Source organism: Mangifera indica, chromosome 8 (genome assembly GCF_011075055.1).
Source record: "Mangifera indica cultivar Alphonso chromosome 8, CATAS_Mindica_2.1, whole genome shotgun sequence".
Classification (NCBI taxonomy): domain Eukaryota; kingdom Viridiplantae; phylum Streptophyta; class Magnoliopsida; order Sapindales; family Anacardiaceae; genus Mangifera; species Mangifera indica.
This window is the reverse complement of record NC_058144.1, coordinates 3,383,721-3,402,367: the sequence shown is the minus strand read 5'-3', so window position 1 is coordinate 3,402,367 and position 18,647 is coordinate 3,383,721. Positions and strand designations below refer to the sequence as shown.

The 18,647-nt window shown below is 34.1% G+C and overlaps 4 protein-coding genes across 11 annotated transcripts; 2 read left to right on the top strand and 2 right to left on the bottom strand.

Moving 5' to 3' along the window:
* Window positions 1–248: 248 nt before the first annotated feature.
* LOC123223547 (thiamine pyrophosphokinase 1-like) lies at window positions 249–3,239 on the top strand. 2 transcript variants are annotated; one of them, XM_044646744.1, is made up of 6 exons: window positions 249–437; window positions 521–617; window positions 1,323–1,395; window positions 1,628–1,729; window positions 1,940–2,189; window positions 2,806–2,920. In XM_044646744.1, exons 1-6 carry the CDS (start codon window positions 305–307, stop codon window positions 2,835–2,837), a joined length of 687 nt encoding a protein of 228 aa, XP_044502679.1. In that variant the 5' UTR covers window positions 249–304; the 3' UTR covers window positions 2,838–2,920. The 2 variants fall into 2 exon arrangements, with proteins under 2 accessions (XP_044502679.1, XP_044502678.1); XM_044646743.1 differs by having other exon boundaries at window positions 255–437; window positions 2,863–3,239.
* A 940-nt stretch (window positions 3,240–4,179) lies between these two features.
* LOC123223541 (probable U6 snRNA-associated Sm-like protein LSm4) lies at window positions 4,180–7,147 on the top strand. Its single transcript, XM_044646728.1, has 8 exons — window positions 4,180–4,325; window positions 4,462–4,510; window positions 4,781–4,822; window positions 4,990–5,088; window positions 5,222–5,299; window positions 5,947–5,986; window positions 6,360–6,527; window positions 6,836–7,147. Exons 1-8 carry the CDS (start codon window positions 4,213–4,215, stop codon window positions 6,856–6,858), a joined length of 612 nt encoding a protein of 203 aa, XP_044502663.1. The 5' UTR covers window positions 4,180–4,212; the 3' UTR covers window positions 6,859–7,147.
* A 150-nt stretch (window positions 7,148–7,297) lies between these two features.
* On the bottom strand, window positions 7,298–10,610 carry LOC123223544 (WD repeat-containing protein GTS1-like). Its single transcript, XM_044646737.1, has 3 exons — window positions 10,054–10,610; window positions 9,876–9,941; window positions 7,298–9,072 (listed from the first exon to the last, which is right to left on the bottom strand). Exons 1-3 carry the CDS (start codon window positions 10,243–10,245, stop codon window positions 8,995–8,997), a joined length of 336 nt encoding a protein of 111 aa, XP_044502672.1. The 5' UTR covers window positions 10,246–10,610; the 3' UTR covers window positions 7,298–8,994.
* Window positions 10,611–10,763: 153 nt separating this feature from the next.
* Window positions 10,764–13,805, bottom strand: LOC123223543 (uncharacterized protein Os08g0359500-like). 7 transcript variants are annotated; one of them, XM_044646734.1, is made up of 7 exons: window positions 13,648–13,805; window positions 12,656–12,842; window positions 11,925–12,078; window positions 11,775–11,812; window positions 11,681–11,689; window positions 11,578–11,644; window positions 10,764–11,129 (listed from the first exon to the last, which is right to left on the bottom strand). In XM_044646734.1, exons 1-7 carry the CDS (start codon window positions 13,650–13,652, stop codon window positions 11,020–11,022), a joined length of 570 nt encoding a protein of 189 aa, XP_044502669.1. In that variant the 5' UTR covers window positions 13,653–13,805; the 3' UTR covers window positions 10,764–11,019. The 7 variants fall into 7 exon arrangements, with proteins under 7 accessions (XP_044502669.1, XP_044502670.1, XP_044502671.1 ...); XM_044646735.1 differs by having other exon boundaries at window positions 10,764–11,126; XM_044646736.1 differs by having other exon boundaries at window positions 10,764–11,120.
* Window positions 13,806–18,647: the final 4,842 nt, after the last annotated feature.

Here is an 18,647-nt window from a genome sequence, read left to right as displayed (position 1 = left end):
GAATGGGATCCATCGGATTTAGAGATGGCATCTTCAATTCCGACGAAACTGAAACGGAAGTAGCTTCAGTTATGCTTTATTTTCACTGCGGTGTGTTTGAGAAATTTTTGAGTTTGTATTGGCTTACTTTTGAGGAAAAGTTTGCTCGTCATGCATGCGTGTCGTGGTTGTGCGATCTTTTTACTAGCAAAACCAAATCCTTCCGTGGGGGTTATTTTTGGAATACGCATGTGCTTTACGAAATAAATAAATATATTTAAATTATGGGGAAGTGGTACGGCACAGAAGTGAAGACTTTTCGGTTATGGAGGTCATGATTCATTCATCTACCTTCCTCCTTCCTACAATCCCAGCCGACACTCGTCCTTCTCTAACCTACGCACTTATCGTCCTTAATCAACGCCTTCCCAGATTTGCTCCCCTTCTTTGGGACCGCGGTACTCGTTCTCATTCTCACTCTCACTAATTCATATTTATCTGTTTATTCGAGGATTTAGTTGTTTTGTTTTGCGTAAGTTAGCACAACTGCGTTTGTGTGCTGATGGAGGCGCTAACCGTGTGTACGACGAATTCCCTCAATTCTTTCCTCATGAAGATGCTTCTCATGTTCGAAACAGGTTTTTCTGCTCAAGTCTCTTTCGTTTGCTAAAACTTAGATTTATGTTTGTTGTTGACTCAATTTTGAATTCTCCGTTTGGTCTGCCTATTTTTTGTATTTCTCGAGGATTCGTACGAGTTACATATACTGAAAATGATCAATCCTTTTTAAATCTTCTTTCCGAAATATGCAATGCCTTTCTGCCTTCTTTTCGGGACTGTTTATCTTTATTGGATTGATTTTTTTAAGATTGGGTAGGCGTTGCGCAGTGATTTGGCATTACTAGTTTTAAAAAAAATATTCTGTCATGTAGTGGATATCGACAGCTGATAATGAGAGAAAAGCTTAAAGTAGGCCAACAAGCATTAAAATTCCTACTGGAAAACAAAATAAATCACCAGTTATTTACTTATTTTTTAAATAAACCCTTGTAGCTAACCTAGATCCAACGTGATAACGGAACTATTATTACTTTTTGTGCGTACTTTGCTGATAATTTCAGTTGGAATACCTATTTAAATTAAACGCTTTCATACTAATGGACATTTTACAGAGCCTCTTTTGGAGCATGAACCCAGCAGACTACCCTGAGTTTTATAAGGCGTTATTGCTTCTTGTCAGCTTGATTTGAGTTTCCATGGATTGATGTCTTCCAACTTCTTGAACAAATGCTTTTTATGTGGAGCAGATCATCTCATAACACTAACTCTCGGATTTCTATCAGGTACAAGCCAGACCTCATTAAAGGAGACATGGATTCAATTCGAAAAGAAGTACTGGAGTTTTATGCAAGCTTGGTAGGCTAACCTTTTGCATGGCTTTCTAGATGATTCCTTAATCTTTTGCTCAGGCACTTAAAACAGAAATGAAAACACAAAATTATTCATACTGCAAGTTAACATTTAATGTTTTGAATGTTTTATTTTAAGGGCGTGAGTTACCTTTTTTTGAGAGTCTTGCTTTATTGTGGTTCCATGGCTTTGTGTATATATGGTGTGGGGAACCAAATGTTCATGCTTCTTAATGCAGGGAACCAAGGTAATTGATGAGTCTCATGATCAGGACACCACAGATCTACATAAATGTGTAGCGTACATTCGGGACTTCACACCAAACTTGGAGAAGTCTAATGTAAGTTACATTTAGTTACTTTAGTTCTTTTAAGTTCATATATAATTTCTTAGGTACCTTTTTATGTTAATAATCAATAATATTATTTCATTTTGTCATTGTAAGTTTGGTTGGGCTAATTATTTCTGTACCTCATGCATCTTGAATGTGTTGAAAGTCATTGGTTTATGTGCTTGAATGGCATTGTTATTGCTTTGTGTTCCTGGGCAGCTCTGCATTCTTGTTGCGGGTGCACTTGGTGGAAGGTTTGACCATGAGGCTGGAAACATCAATGTTCTTTATCGATTCTCAACCATGCGCATAATCCTTTTATCTGATGATTGCCTTATCCACCTTCTTCCAAAAACTCACCACCATGAGATCTACATCCAATCGTCTGTTGAGGGTTCACATTGTGGACTCATTCCGATCGGAATGCCGTCTGGGAGAACTTCAACAACTGGGCTGCAATGGGATCTTGGTAAGTTTATTGCAAACACATTAGCTTCATACTTTCCTAATTTTCATGGTCAGGGCTGGATTCGAACTGAGCCGCTCGGTTTTTATATAGTAGAGCTCAAGTTCTCGAGCTCGAGGAAGCTAAGCTCGAACTCGAGGAAGCTAAGCTCGAACTCGACTCATTTCGAGTTCGAGTTTTTATTTATTTTGTTATTAAAACGATGTCGTTTTAATACATATTAATCGAAACGACGCCGTTTTATATCAAAAATTTTAATTAGCAAATTTGGTGAGTAGTTTGAGCTCGAGCTCGAACGAGCTTGTATATGGTTGACTTGTTTCGGGCTCGTTTGAGCTGAGCTCAAATGGGCTCGGTTCGAATCCAACCCTATTCACGGTACTTAAATAGTCAGAGCTCCACTTATTGTCTCTTATGTTAATCCAAATACTGCTTATTGCATGGGATAATACACTGGTAGTCACAACTACCCATGAACAGCCAGATATATCTTTTCCCTGTGTTATGAGTCCTTTCTTGATCACCATTTTGCTGCTTGTTACCTGTGGATTTGGTAAAATATTGAATTAGTGATTCGATCAATTGCAAATTTTAGTTTTATTTTCCTTTTTTTTATCAGGTTTGGTCATGTCATTTGCTACTGGGGTCTGATAACTTACTGAGATTTCTATTACAGATGATACAGAGATGAGGTTCGGCGGTTTAGTAAGTACATCAAATATTGCCAAGGGGGAGAAAATAACTGTGACATCTGACTCTGATCTTCTCTGGACAATCTCAATTAAGAAGTAAAAAAGGGTTATCGCCTACAAGGTCTGCAAGCGTAAAGGTTGGCCAGGATGTGAATTGCTGTGGCCTTGTGGAGTTCAGATGATTGATTCTTCCCTATGTCATATTTCTAAAATTAAAAGCATAAATTAACTGTAAAGTCCAGGTTAAGGTGCCAATTAGATTATTTTTCAATTGTGCAAGTAAGGTGACAAATTTTTTTAACTCTTTTAAGAGTGATATAATAAATTTAAGAACTGATTTTGGTGCAAATGTTGCATAGGATTTGATTGCATAGTCGATTTAACTTTTGTTTCACTCACTGTTATGGTCTAAAGTATAATATAGACATGAGAAACTCCGGAGCCGGGCATAACTGAAAAACATCCTAATTACACTTCCTCACTTCAATTTTTGGCAGCAAAAACTCCACGGTTAACGAACTAGTCTTCCTCCCGTCGATCTCTCTAACGCCAACCCTAATTATAACTTTATACAATTGATTAACCTCGTTGTGTCCCAAGAATCCCACTTCCTCCAATGCCACAATTTCCTGGTTATTGACAGTGGCCGTGGACGTGGCCCGGGGCGTTTCACCCAAGGTATTTGTCTAAATTACTCTGTAAAAGAAGTTTAGTTGTTTCATTATTTTTATGTCTCAATTTTATGCATATTTACTAAGTTTTGGGTTTACCATCAGTTAATCATACGGTGGCAAAACATTTTAGTTACAGCACCATAGGAAATTTTGACAAGGTGATCTATCGGTAACGTAAATTTTCGTGTTTATTTTATATTTATAATATACTTCATTTTAGATTTTTAAATCTCCAGACTATAACAGGCATTTGGTTTTAGAGTGGAGACAAAAAAAAAAAAAACTAAAAAAATATACATATAATTATTATTTAAAATTAATCTATAAAATACTTATAAAATTGATATATATTTAATATGTATTATAAAATAATTTTAGATTAAAAATAAAATAATTTTTAATTATATAATAATTTATATATATATATTAAAAAATAGATGCTATAACGCTATTCTTTTAATATTTTAATAATGATATATTGATGACTGCCATTAATAAAAGGGTAAATAGTTTGTTTCAACTCTTGAAGGATGGAAAAAATGATAATTGAAATTGAAAGTTAATAATTTATTAAGGGCAATTTTGGAAGCTAAGTAGTAACATTAAAAAAAAAATGGCGCAATTGGGTGTGTTATATATTTGGTTGACTGCATAGTGTCGATGAGTAACTGGCCAGCCGTACCGTCTTTAGCTGAAACCCGGTGGATCCCAATTTCAGAATTAAAAGGAGAGAGAAGAGACATCCGATTTCTTCTTTTCCTTCTCCACTATAGGTATAAACCATTCTTTTTCTTAGGGTTTCAAACAAATCAGTCTGTGCATTCTCTTTACAATTTGTTTAGGGTTTTCAACTTTGAATGTAATCTTTTCCTACTGTTTTCTGTACTTCTGACTTTGGCTAATTCGCAGGCTCTTTGCTTTTCTTTTTGATTGCCGAGCTTTTGCCAAAGAAAACATGGTAAGCTAGATTCTTAACTTTCCTCCGTTCTGTGCTCTTTTAGTTTCTCTAGGAATATTTGGCAATTCTTTTTTTTTTTTCAACGTAGTTTCTGCAATAAGTTGTTCGAATCTTGAAGGGATGAGATTTTAGCGTCTTTTTCGTATCCAAAGCAACATTGCATCGTCTTCCTCTATTTTTTTTTTTTATTAGATGAGGGTTGTTTTTTTGGTTTTCGTTCTTGTAATTTGACGCTTTTAGTTTTTTAATTAAATTAATCTGTCTTTGCAGCTTCCTCTTTCTCTGCTTAAAACTGCTCAGGGCCATCCTATGGTAAGAAATTTGTCTTCAGTTTTCGTCTTAAACTCAATAATTCACTTTCGTATGATTTTTTTTTTGTTTAAAATAAAGTTGTGTTTTGCTTTTCTTTTCTTTTTTTTAGTACTCTCACGGTGTTCTGGTTATAATTTGTAATTTTTAGTGGTTATGTTTTGAGACAGTTGGTAGAGCTTAAAAACGGGGAGACGTACAATGGGCATTTGGTCAATTGTGATACTTGGATGAACATCCATCTCCGTGAAGTAATTTGTACTTCCAAGGTACTTATGCTTTTATAGGGTTTATCTTTTTCTTACTCTTTCTCACATATATTATTTGAGATATGTTAGGATTGACAATTTAAAATGAATTCTCTCCTATAAGAGACTTGGTTTAATTGGAATTATAATGTAGGATGGAGATAGGTTTTGGAGAATGCCTGAATGCTACATCCGTGGTAACACAATCAAGTATCTTCGAGTTCCTGACGAGGTATGTGATCTATTCACATATTATATAAGCTATTGTTGTTTCACTTTGCTTAGGTGAATTCACTCTTTTTATTTTTTTTAAATCAAAATAAGGTGAATACATTTCTTTTACAATTTTGTATCATCGGGGGATCATAATTGGTATTCTTTTGTTTATCACCTCTTAAATTTTTTCCTCTCATGTTTGTTGATGCATTAACAGATACTTGTTCTGCTTTGTTGAAATAATTTTATTTGGCTTTGTATTGTTCCTTTACACACTTCTTTGTTTAAAGGTAGTTGTATTTATATATTGTGTACTAAAAGTCACTTAATTGTGAGGATATAGCTCCTCTTGATGAACTGAATTTATGGTTCGTGCTGTATTTCATTCCACAAATGTGGGCCTCCTGTTAATGTTACAAAATATGAAATAATTCAAAAACAGTGATGTCTTAAGGTCAACATAAAGCATGCCAGAGTGGTACTTAAATAAAGGTCTTGCTAATTTTGCTTTGGTTGAAGTTCATTGTGGTTCTTAATCTGCAGAGCTACAATGTTGAAATTTCTCTTGAACATGTAGACCGGAACTACAATGTTGTAGTTCACTTGTTTCTGTTGGTAACATTATGTGGCTGACTTTAATCAATCATTACATTTGCATTTCAGGTGATTGATAAAGTTCAGGAAGAAACCAAGAGTCGCTCTGGTATGATTTATTTCTCACTATTTTTAAGCAAGTGACGTAGCTGTTTATCTTATCTCTATTTCTAAAGAAGAGATCAATCTGTGAAAAAACATGGTTGAATATTCTACATCCAATAAATTTCAAGGAATAAGTTGCTATTATTGTAATTGAATGTTGCAGTTTTAATGATTGATTACTGTCTAGGTCTGTTAAATCAACATAAACATAACAAATGGCTTTTAGTAATTCATAAAGCTCTCTTTGACAGTCATGTTCTTCCTTACCCATGTTGGAGGATTTACTTTGTGTATTTTATTTAATTTGCTCTCAGTTTGAGTTGTATTGACCTTTGTTCCACCATACATGGTTGAAATCTAAATTTGAGTTCTTCCAGATCGCAAACCACCTGGAGTAGGGCGTGGCAGAGGAAGAGGTAGAGAGGATGGTCCTGGTGGAAGGCAAACAAAAGGAATTGGTCGTGGGATAGATGATGGAGGTGCTAAGGGTCCTGGTGGAGGCAGAGGCAGGGCTGGACCAGTTGGAAAGACTGGTGGTGGCAGAGGTAAGACCTTTCTGAAAAAGTAGCGACAAAAAGAAATAGTGGTTTTTCTTCTCTAAAATTTAAAGTTGGATGTATGTATTTGTGAAAGATTATTTTTTAGCTGGTCTTTTAAGGTTGACATTGCAGTTTGCTGCTTGACATATTTCCTATTCATTTCAAAAATTGAAGCTTCAGTTTGTGGATCAGCCGTTACATCATATACTCATGAAACTCTGAGAATTTTATAAATTATGTTTTTGTTCGTTTCATTGATATCATAATGCATAGTGTCTGAATGATGGACAAATTATGTTTAAATTTGATGGCAGGTGGAGGCCGAGGCCGAGGTTGATGTGCTTCTTTAAAACTGAGGGTGAGTTTGCCATTTTAAAGGAATTTTTTGGGCCATTTTCCATGTTGAACTGTTAGGGTGATTAATATATCTTAATCTTTGGCCCGTGAAGTTGAATGGTTGGTTTCTAGTAACAAATGTATGTAGGCTGTATCACAGTACTCAATTTAGGATTTTGTATGATGGTTTGTTTTTTACTCGGTTGTTGTTCTTACCATGCTGAGGTTCGAAATTATGATAGTTGAATGTCCAGTTTATGATTTTAGATAATGCTCCTCTTTTGCCTGCATGTATTTGAGAGATGGGAATGGTATTGTTATTCTTATTGCACGTTCAATCTTTTACAAGCACCAACAAACCAGTTTACAACCTTAAATTAAGCCATCTGTGCCATGTGTGGAGTGTAGTTAATCAAGATGGTAAGATAATTTCAGTAATCTTACCAGAAAAAGCTCTTCACTAATTCCAACGAATACAGGATGGCACCCATTAAGTTAAGTAGCTAGCAAGCTTGAAAAAAAAAAAAGAAACAAACACAGAACCTTGTACATTAATTAACTGAAATTTGTCAGCAAGGATTACGTCTGTTTTCCTCGCTAGTAGTAGGTGACCTCATAACCATTGAACCCGAAATCCAGGATCTATTTCTCTCTACAGAAGCATCAGACAGCCGGCAACATAAGCGGCCGTCCTCACTATTCATCGATCCAAAATTACCATGGCTCTGGGCAGGCCTACTCCGCATACTTGGCGTTGGCAACTTGCCCCGAACAACTGCAATATGTGCACCCCCAAGAACTGTTCTGCAGAACCTATTGTTGCCACTCCATCATAGTTGCTACTGTACCAGCACCTGTACCACCAATTAGGGGTGAATAGATCTGGATGCCTATAAAAATCTAGGAAACAGGAACCAAAACCATAACCAGCCGGTTCTGAAAAATAGTAATTGGAACTTAGAACCTACAAGATCCATTCCTATCTGGAACCAAACCTGTAGGTTCCGATTCTTACCCGGAACCTGTGTTTTACAAAAAGTTTAAATTTTTTTTAAAAACATATCTTTTGGATTTAAAATTTTGAATAAAACTAATGATTGAAGATTAATATTAAGCCTTAGGTCTAGGTTATTATAATCCTCTTCTCAAATTACATTTGCATTTGGGGATGGAACCGGCTGCTTTCGGTTTTTTGAGGGCACCACCTTTAAAATTGTCGCATGAAGTCTTGCCTTTCTGCCTGGAACCATACACGAGATTGGGCAAGAAAAACCCCCAGTAACGTCTCTGTCTTTGCTATTCTCTAATAAGACATGTTGATGTACAATGTGTCAGACTGAGAACAAATTAATGTATGGAAATACAGGTGGTTTTGATCAGGTAGTTGAATGCAAATGAACCTGAATAACAGTGGGATGATCTTGACGAGTAAACCCGTCGGTCCATTTTTTAAAAGCCTCACTTCTTCATCTCCATTGATGTACTCATCGCTTACTTTTCCAGTCTCAACACATGTTCTACTTTTAATTTTATGCTTTCATACAGTCCCTGTTATGTGATCAAGAGCCGAAGGTCATTAATTTGAAGCAGCTGATTGTTGTTACTTAAATATATCTTACAAAGCTTACAATGAATCTGTTCCGGTTTTTTAGGGCACAGAACCGGAACCTACCCATGGTAAGCCTGTTCCGAGTAGGAACTGAAACCAAAAGTTCGGTACCCAACAGTTCCGGTTCCAGATTGGTTTTTTTCTCACCCCAACCACCAATAACCCATAAATTCCCAGAGTCCTCTGAATAGTGAGGATCATCGAAATAGTCAACCTGTCAAATCAGGTGGGCAACTGGATAAGGGAATGCTATCTTGAACAAAATCTTGTTGTTTTTGAAGTTGATATGAACTCTCATTCTTCACAGCAATTTGCCCAAGAGAGTAGACTTCGGGATACTTCCAACAGCAGTGATTCAACCTCATGATAATGATGCATCTAGTAGTAATAGAATAAGCACAAAAAGGTATTTGTGCATGAAGTTTTGCTTCTACCAGTCTTCTAAGACGAGCATAATTCTTTTAGGTGATGAAACTTACTTGATCTAGTGTCCAACTGTCAGAGGATAATGAGTAATGACGAGCATTTTCAAAGCTTCATTCTTTCCATCCTTCCAGTCCCCAATACAACAAGTAGTGGTAAATTACAGTTAAATACCAGCAAAACCTACAGATCGAAGAAAACATCTACAGCAGATGTTAACTCGCTAAAGAAATGTACAACACTGACACAAAAAGTAATATAATCATCCATGCATACACAAATTCAAAAACAGAGTAGATGCATGGCATATCAGCCATTTCCAGCAAACACAACACAACTTTGTCCATGCACCAAGATTTTTCTAGATTCAATGTACCAAAACCATTGTGTATACACCCAAACACAACAATAACACTGATTTCTTTAGAATCAAGTGAAAAATAATTTTAAAAGAATTAATTAATAAATCACAATGGTTAATTTTTTATTTTACATGCATAAAAGTGATTTGATAATAGTAGTTGGTTTATGTCCCACCTTTCTCCTCTATAGCTAAGCCAAATTCAAATTATGTAGATATCATCTTCAAGGATGAAAAAACACTTCAGAAGTAAATAAAAATAAAAACACATAGCACAGACATTGTTTCAGACATGTGACTCCTCCAAACATACAACTTGCTTTTTGTTCCTCCAATCCCAAAAGAGCATCTGACTCAAATTAATTGAACCAAAGAAAAGACAATGAGCATTAAAATATGAAACTATAAATTTTGACGCGTATACATACATAATACTCCACCAATGATGAACCAGAGGAAAAGGGAAAAACTGAAATCACTAACTTTGAATTATGATCACAAGGCCAAAACGAACGCAAACCATTACTTCAGTATGCAATGGCACACAGTTCATAACTGTACAGGCACCCAATGTCTTAGACAACTAATAAAACATTCAATTGTTAAATACTGAAATTGATGAAACCTGTGAATTACATCCAAAAGCAAGAAGATTATCAGTGGATCCTCCAAATGAGAAGCTGAAGATCTCCTGAGAGGAGGGAGCAGATATACTGGACATGTGAAATATTAAGAATTGAGACAGACAAAATAAGTAGAAAAGCAAACTGAATAAAAATAAAAATAAAAGAGAAGTTATATACCTGATGGATAGATCTCGAGTCCGAAGCTCTGATCGTACCATCAGAAGAACAAGAGTGCAAAACATGTGGAGTAAATGGAGCGGAAAAACATATACGGTTTATTGTTCCAGAGTGACCTTTACATTCACCATAATACTGACGGGTAACTGGCGAGTAAAGCTTCAGTGTGTTCGTTGATTGTGACACCGCCATTAGAGACCAATCATCCCTTCGGTTCAAAATTCAGATAGAAACAATTGATTGAAAGGGGAAGAATTACTTGGTGACAATTTGGACAACATAGTCGTCGCCGAAGTTGGTCTGAATAAAGTTTTTGAGCCCAAATCTCCATCTCTCTCTGTCTCCTATGCCTCTGCTCTACCGTTTCCAACCAGGGTTTTAGGATTTATGATCCAGCGAAGTCGTACTTAGTTGACCATCTTTTACCAGTCAATTATCGTTCATAAATATCACGCATTACCACATTTACAGTGGTTGAATCTTATGCAATGCCAACCCATTTTTCAATAAATCCGATTGAAATTTGAAAACCAAGACATACCCCCTTAGAATGTTTCTGCGATTAACATGGGTGCTCCATTTATGCTTCACCAAACTTAAACCTTGATAAAACTGAATATGGAAACCATTCTTCAAAGGATCATATTTAAATTATCCCACTCTGACCATATCAACCAGTCAGATATGGAAAGTTAATTTTAAACCACAACTCCACACAAACCAGCAAGCTAGTCTAATTTTAAATATGAAATGTTAACAATGGAATTGTTTTTAGGATGTAAATATGACCTAAATAATGTTTTCACTCTTAATCATGCAGTGACAAGAAAAAAAAAACAACATCCTAATCCAAGTTAGAGTTCTGGCATGTAATAAGACACACACTCATTGATCCCCTCAGACAGACTGAAAATTTTATGCTGAAGTCAGAGATTATGGCAGCCGACATTCCCAACTACCACAACATCATGTGCTTGAAGCAGCTTCCTTATTAGCTTCCGAATTTTCACCTTCCTTGTCTGGCTTTGTTTCTTCGGATGCTGTGCCGATTCCTTGCTCCCCTGGGTCTGCTACTTCTAGGTCCATTGAGTCAGGAAGTTAGAATTCATAACCAAAATGAAAAATATTACACAAATAAGAAGCTACCCATGCCTATCCTTCTATATCCTAGGTGAATGATATGACTTGCATAATTACAGCAGATCCTAGTGCACACATATATCTACAGTTTTAACCTTATACACTTTTAACAATTGTAGTTGAAAGTCTTCAAGAACAATCCAAACACAGAAAAATGAAAGGCCTCAGTAATTGTAAAATGCCCTTCAAGAAACACACACCAAATACAGTTTTGGCTGGGTCTGTAACATACTTTCAACAGTCTATTTAGCACTATCATGATATGTTGTTTGTATCTAACCCACGTGATTTATGACAGAACAAGTACTATAAGACACCCCAATCCCTTTAGGAAATGATGAAGATTATAGCAAATCCACTAAAAAAGACTTATGGCATCCTTACCTTCATCATCACTATCTTCAATGTCACCCATTCCATCATCACCCATGCCACCCATGCCGCCCATGCCGCCCATGCCACCCATGCCGCCCATGCCGCCCATGCCACCAAAGTTCTGCAGAAAATAGAGAAAAAATTAGGAGGAAATATTCCAGTGAAATGTTCAAAACAGCAATGTTCATGAGTTATTAAAACCATACCGAAAAGTCCATCCCTCCAAGATCCAAATCACCTAGACCTAATAAAGAAAAGCAGAAACACTAGTAAATTTCTCAATGATATCATCATTCATAACCCAAACAAGATATCAGGAGCAAAACATATAATTCAAAGAGGCATATAGTGCATACCATTATCTTCATCTTCATCCACCCATTTGTCCCAATCAACTTTGACATAATGCGGTGCCTTGCCATCTCCACGTAATAGCTTCTTCCACCATCCCTTCTCTGCCTTCTCCAAAATGCAGAATATGCTTCTTACTCCGATATTAATTTTACTTTCCTAAACCAATTAGAAACAAAAAATGTAAGACACATCACAAAAATATCTGAGAACCATGAAACCAAATTGTCCGATATGACAATAATTTCAACTACTAGCATACAGTAATATAAAAACCCTGTCTTAGTTAGTTCACTCAACACTTGTTGAGTCTGAGCAACAATATTAATGATTTTATTTGTTAAATCTTTAGTTCTTGATACATATTATTGTTTCATAGTAAAATTAATTAAATTACTGGTTATTCCACTGGAAAAATTCATCAGATTAAGTCGATCTATGTTTTTGTGGTCAAATTGTTGGGAAATATGTAACTGCTGAAATCTGGAATTTTCATTAGGTAGACTGGCTGGAATTCAAGGGCTAGGTCAGCAGGCTAGTAGGCCAGGTCTGATGACTAGAGACCAAGACAAATGCATTTCAAAATTAACTAGATATCCCGGAGGAATATATCATCATATTAAGTCACTCTTTTCTACATATTTTCCACATGAACATTGTAGACCTAATTACTATCAAACAACCTATCACATCAATAAAACATTACCATTGAAGTATGATAGAAGCAACATCTTACCTCCACATTGACCTTATCGAAAAGTTCCAATTTAATCTCATAAAGGTTGTTTTCTGCTCCTGCACTAGCAGAGAAAGTAAACACTCCCTCTGGCTCAAGATTGACTTTTGCATTTTTTGAGTCAGGTAACAGAACAGTAATGAAAACCTTGTCTTGCCTTTGGGCCCACTTCACCTCCGGTACACGGCTACAATATATATAAAGCATATTCAAAGAAAGGAAAACCCAAAAAGATGTTAAAATACAGAGATACAAATATTGTCTAAGCTATGGACCCTTATTAAACCAATAAAAGATTTGATTTGGAGAAACAGGTACAAGACCCACAACAACAAATCATAAATGTATAATTTGCATGCAGATTAAACCAAATGTAAACTGGAAAGACATAACAACTTACATTACACCAACACCAAACAACCATGATTACACATACTAATCCATACAGCAACTTTCATAAGAATTCATTTGTAGACAGGATAAGCTACTCTAATGTGATTGTCCAGTAATCTTCTTCTACTATGTGTCAAGATAACTATTTTATTATTAAACTGTTTATATTTCGACACTGTCTCATCCTGTAAAATATATTAAAAAATCAAACAGCGAAAGAAAAGACTGAATTCAAGCTAATAATCCAATCTATAAAAAAAAAAAAAAAAAAACTGTAGCGTGCAACTGCTAGTAGAATGATACAAATCAATGCATAAAATACACACCAGATCAAAAAGCCCTAACTCGACCAACACATCACAGAAAATGCCTTTAGATTGGCCATATTTCACAAAATGAAGTAAAATAGCAGTTGAACCTTAGTGAGCCAAGTATTAGCAAAGGGAATATTAACTGATTATCGTACAAATTAAACAGAAGGAAAACGCTAGTCAAATAAAGGTGGCATAATCGTAAATAAGTAGAACCGCAATGTCTGAGAAAGAGAAACAATATCGCATCGCGTAAAATCTACGAGAGAGAAGAGCTCAAGAGCTTACCTCATTGTGTATAGAAATGGAATAAATCTGTAAAACCCTAAATACAGGCAACCGCTTTGAGACTTTATGGACACAACAACTAACCAAAGGCTTATATAAGCGTCTCTTGTAATACTTCTTAAAAGGCTCTAGATATTTCCATTCCAACAATATTATACGAATATGCTCAGACCACTAGTGCGAGTTGTGAATCATGGATCATGAATTAACGATGCTAATATTTTGAAATGGTAGAAGAGATTTTAGGCCTGGACTAACTGAGCCCACTAGAGAAAAGGTAAATGACCTAATGAGCTAAGAATTGTTGGGTTCAATAAAAAGCCCGCTGTTCACGATAGCCCAAGCCTTGGGACATTCTAAAAATAGTTGTAAGGCACAGAGAAATAACGTCCACTGACACTAATGACGTTGACGTTTGAGTTTGTGGTAAACTTGCTATTCTCGTAAAAGCCCACCCACCGGCAGTTTCAGACCCGTAAATTATCAGATGTGCAGGTCCACAATCAGCATCTTCACGTGGGAGGTGAGCTGACTTCTGAGGTCTCTTCGACCGGTACAATAACTTGTTGCTCCCAATATCTTATTGTGTCTTGAAAAAACAAAAATCTGTCTGACTTTATTAACACTTAAAGATATGTGTTATGTGGTTCCTGGCAACCCGAAAACTTCATGTTCTTCGGCGAATCGAATGACGGAGAACAATTTGCACTTTTACATCATTCTTGTTTTTCTTTTTGGAAATATATGTGTGTTTGTTGATTCCTGAGAATCAATGGCGACATCTTGGGAAGTAATTGTGAATCTCCACGGCCACATGTATACAGTTTGTCTTCGTATCCATCCATCCTCCTTTTTCTTTTTTTATTGGAATGGAACGTGATTGATTGAATAATTTTTCCTTCTCCACCCCAGCTAGCTGCCATAGCTGTCAGTTTCTTAGAAATTATTGCATAGAAAAGTGATCGTAAATTATGAAATGTAATGTGACAAAAGTCACGGTGCATCTTCCTTAAATTATTCCATTACAATTAGACTAGACTATTCAATTAAATATTTTAAATTAGATATGACCTCGTGAATAAATTAAATTAAACTTTATCTCAATTCTTTATTGAGTCCAAGACAAATGTACTTACTTACTTGACGACAAAAATTACGAACCAATAAAATCCTATATTTATTGCCAAATCTCTGCTAGAAATAATCATAATCGACTGTATAGACAGCCTGATTATCACGTGACCTACGGCTTCTCGCTCCTCCTAACCAGCATGTGCTGTGTGGATCTTGTTAACCCCAAAAAGAAAATGCATATATTTTGAGAGTTGAATTGATGGACCAATCTTTTCTATTTCACATTATAATTTATTATTTTCTTTTTTTGGACGCTTTGTATGTTTCTACAAGTCGTTTTTTTTTTTCCAAGATACGACAAAGAAAGTTGCTTCAAATTATAGTGACACATTTGTACATTTTTTTCTCCTTGATTAGTCTCAAAGTGATTGAATCAGAAGTGTCAACATTACGTCTCAACCCTGCTGCACAAGACATTATTGCCATGCGTTGAAAAATATAATAATTTTGGCTGAAAAATTAAAGATCAACCAGACGGTGGTGAGGCTGAATTAGTCCAAATAATCAACTTTCTTTGTGTTATGATAATCAACTTTGCTACTATTACGTGGGCACTGCGTATTCTGTTTGTATGTCCATGAATATAACCCCATTGCCATCGGGGACCCCAGAATTCCTTCTCCTTTTTGTTTTGTCTTTCTTCCATTATTTTAGTCTAGATTTTCTTGTGGAAAATGGACAAAAATGCTTTGTTTCTTCAGTCTTTAATGAAGTGGTCGAGTCCGAGACAACATGTCCACCCCTTGACGGTTGTTGCTGGCAATAATGCATATCTGTCGCCTGACCCCTGATGTCACGTCTGACGAATTAATAAGCATTTTACTTTTCAACGTAAATGATTACCGGCCCTAACTCTCTCTAGCCACTGCCTGTAACAAAGCATATTATGTATTCCTATAAAAGCCAAAATGAAGATGAAATGACACTTGATAATATAAAGGTTAAAATGCTATCTGATTCAAAAGAGGTTCGATGATACTTTTATCGACATATTGTTTAGATAATTAAAGGATAGAAGCGTAAAATTGAAGTATCTATTGAAGAATATTTTTTTATATATATATTTACAAATAATTTCCATGTTTAGTTTATTATTCATACCATTGTAAAGTTAAACAAAACAAAAAGGTGTGACGGTGTTATCCTAAATTGGAAATCATAAATCATAAATTATTAATCAAATCTAAATTTTAAACACATAAACGTAAATCGTAAATCATAAATTATACAGTGTACACTTTAAACATATACAACTTGAATAGTAAGCATTATAATAATGAATCATAAACCATATACCATAACTTAAATCATAAATTTTTAGTCGTAAATTGTGAATCCTAAACTATATAAACTATAAATTTGGAACCATAAATAATACACCATAAATAATAACCTCTAAATCAAATCCCAACATTTTACTTGTTTAATCATAAATCATAAACTTTAAATTCTAAAAGTAAAACTTTTTTATTTTATTTTAAACTCTAAACTATAAATTATAAACTTTAAAATGTAGACCATATTTATGTAATCATAAATTATAAATCATAAACCTATAAGTTATCTACTAACCATATTTGTACATTATCTTTTAAAATTATTTTAACATATAAAATAAAATTTTAAATAAAATAATTAAAAATACTTATATGAAAAATATAATGTGAAATCCTTCACTGTTTCAATCATGATATAAACAAAGTTAGTCATTTACGTTAATACCCTCAAAGTTATTTTACTCATGCCCGCTCTCATCCAAACAAGATATCGTTTTTGTTCACTTTCTGGATTCGCTCTTTAATTTCTTTTCCAAAAGGAAAGCTTTTTAATGCACTAATGTTCCCGCCAACTTGTATATCAGAATAGATCAGTATATTCTCGGGAGAGAAAGAGGGAAAAGTAAGTTTAAATTAAATATAAAATAATATTTATGATATATTATTATTAATATTTAAATTTAAATTAAATAAAAAATAACACTTTTCTTTATCCCATCTCATCCTCACAGTCTCTCAGAACTTTAGTGGACTGCTGTTGTTTTTCTTTGTTTTCCCTGTTATATGGTGATTGAACTGGTTTAACGGAGACGTTTTCATGGTCATGGCGGGAATTGGTTGGACCCTTTCAAGACTAAGAACAAATATAATTCATCTTCAAATTCTCATGGTAATGATAATGGAAATGAGAATTCAGTTTACTTATTTGGAAAGGTGGATTTGGGTAGGGTTATGGCTATTAGAGTTAATTATACATGTCGGATTAGAGAGCTGAAAATGTATGATTTGGATAAATATTTTTAGAATATAATCAAATATAGACTTAGTGAAAGGGGCAATTTAGTTCAACTGGTGATCGAATCAGTTGATTGATAGTTAGACCGATTAATTGTTTAAAAATAATATTTAAAATTTTTTGTATGATTTATTATTAATTATATAATTTGACTTATTTAATATTAAAATAAATTTAGTTTAATGATATAATGTGATAAATAAGGTATTGTAGTTAAGTTTTTATAATGAATTTTTGAAAAAAAAAATTAATTTTGTATGTTGATTGAGAAAAAAGAATAATTTTTTTATGAATTTTTGAAAAAAATTTGTTCTTAAATAATTCTCAATTTTACTGGTTTTCAGTTTTTATGTATTCAAATTGAATTGCTTTGTGTAATTTGCTTGGGAATGGTTGCAGTTGATTTAAGATAGGAGTAGGGCTAAATTCTTGAAAAAAAAAAAAAAAAAACAAAGGCCATATGACTGTTCCCACCGTAGGTTTGGTGCAAATCTATTTTTCATTCGTTAATTATTAAAAACCTAAATACTCATCCATCTATAAAAATTCATTATTACTGTTAAAAGTTAAATTGTTATTAAATAAAAATATTTAAAAAAATAAAAAATTTATCACATTTTCATTTCAAGATTTAAAAACTAATAAATTCTTTCATCCAAAATTTGAAAAATTTACAATTCTCCCATAAGGTTTTTCCAGCATGTTATTTGCGGCTGGAGATGACGACATTCTCTCTCTGTTCGAGTTTCTCTCTTAGTTCCACTTATTTTCGTCCATCACTAATTGAGAAAACTGGTCAACGAAGACGAATCGCGACTTTGTTTGGAGATGAATAATTTATCCTAATGGTCAGTTTCTTCAACCGATGATAGCCAAAAATGGAGTGCGATAAAAAGAGAAGTTGGTAGGGAGGGAGAATATCATCGTTATCATTTTCAACCATCAACCTTAGGTAGAAATGTTGATTTTTAAGACCTTGGATGAGGAGAAATTTATTAAATTTTTAAAATTACAGAAAAAATGTGATAAATTTTTAGGTTTTTTAAATATTTTAATAAATATTAATTTTATCTCAAACAATAATAATAAAATTTAATAAATGAATGAATATTTATATTTTAATAATTAAAAAATTAAAAATTAAATTTATATCCAACCTTGAGTGGAAAATAATCATGTGGCCTTAAAAAAAAAAAAAAGCCTAATCAAGATGTTCTAGTGTTGGCAAATCCTATTTTGTCACAGATATGATAGGAAAAAAAATGAAGCCGTGTGTGCCAAATTTGGAACCCCTTTTTAATGATTCTTCCAACTATTACTATGTATGTCTATCTCTAAAATAAGACACCATTTTGAAAACGGAAAGAATATCAATTACTGTATAATCATAAAAAAAAAAACTTTATTTTCCTATGCCAGCTAATTTATCATTTGGTTCTAACATTTTACTATTTATTTTTATCACTCCTGTAAACTATCTCAATTTCAAATTTATTCTTAAATTATTCAGTAAATTGATTTTTTAAATAATTTGTTTTTTAATTCAATTTTCGGTTTAACAATCATCTCATTTC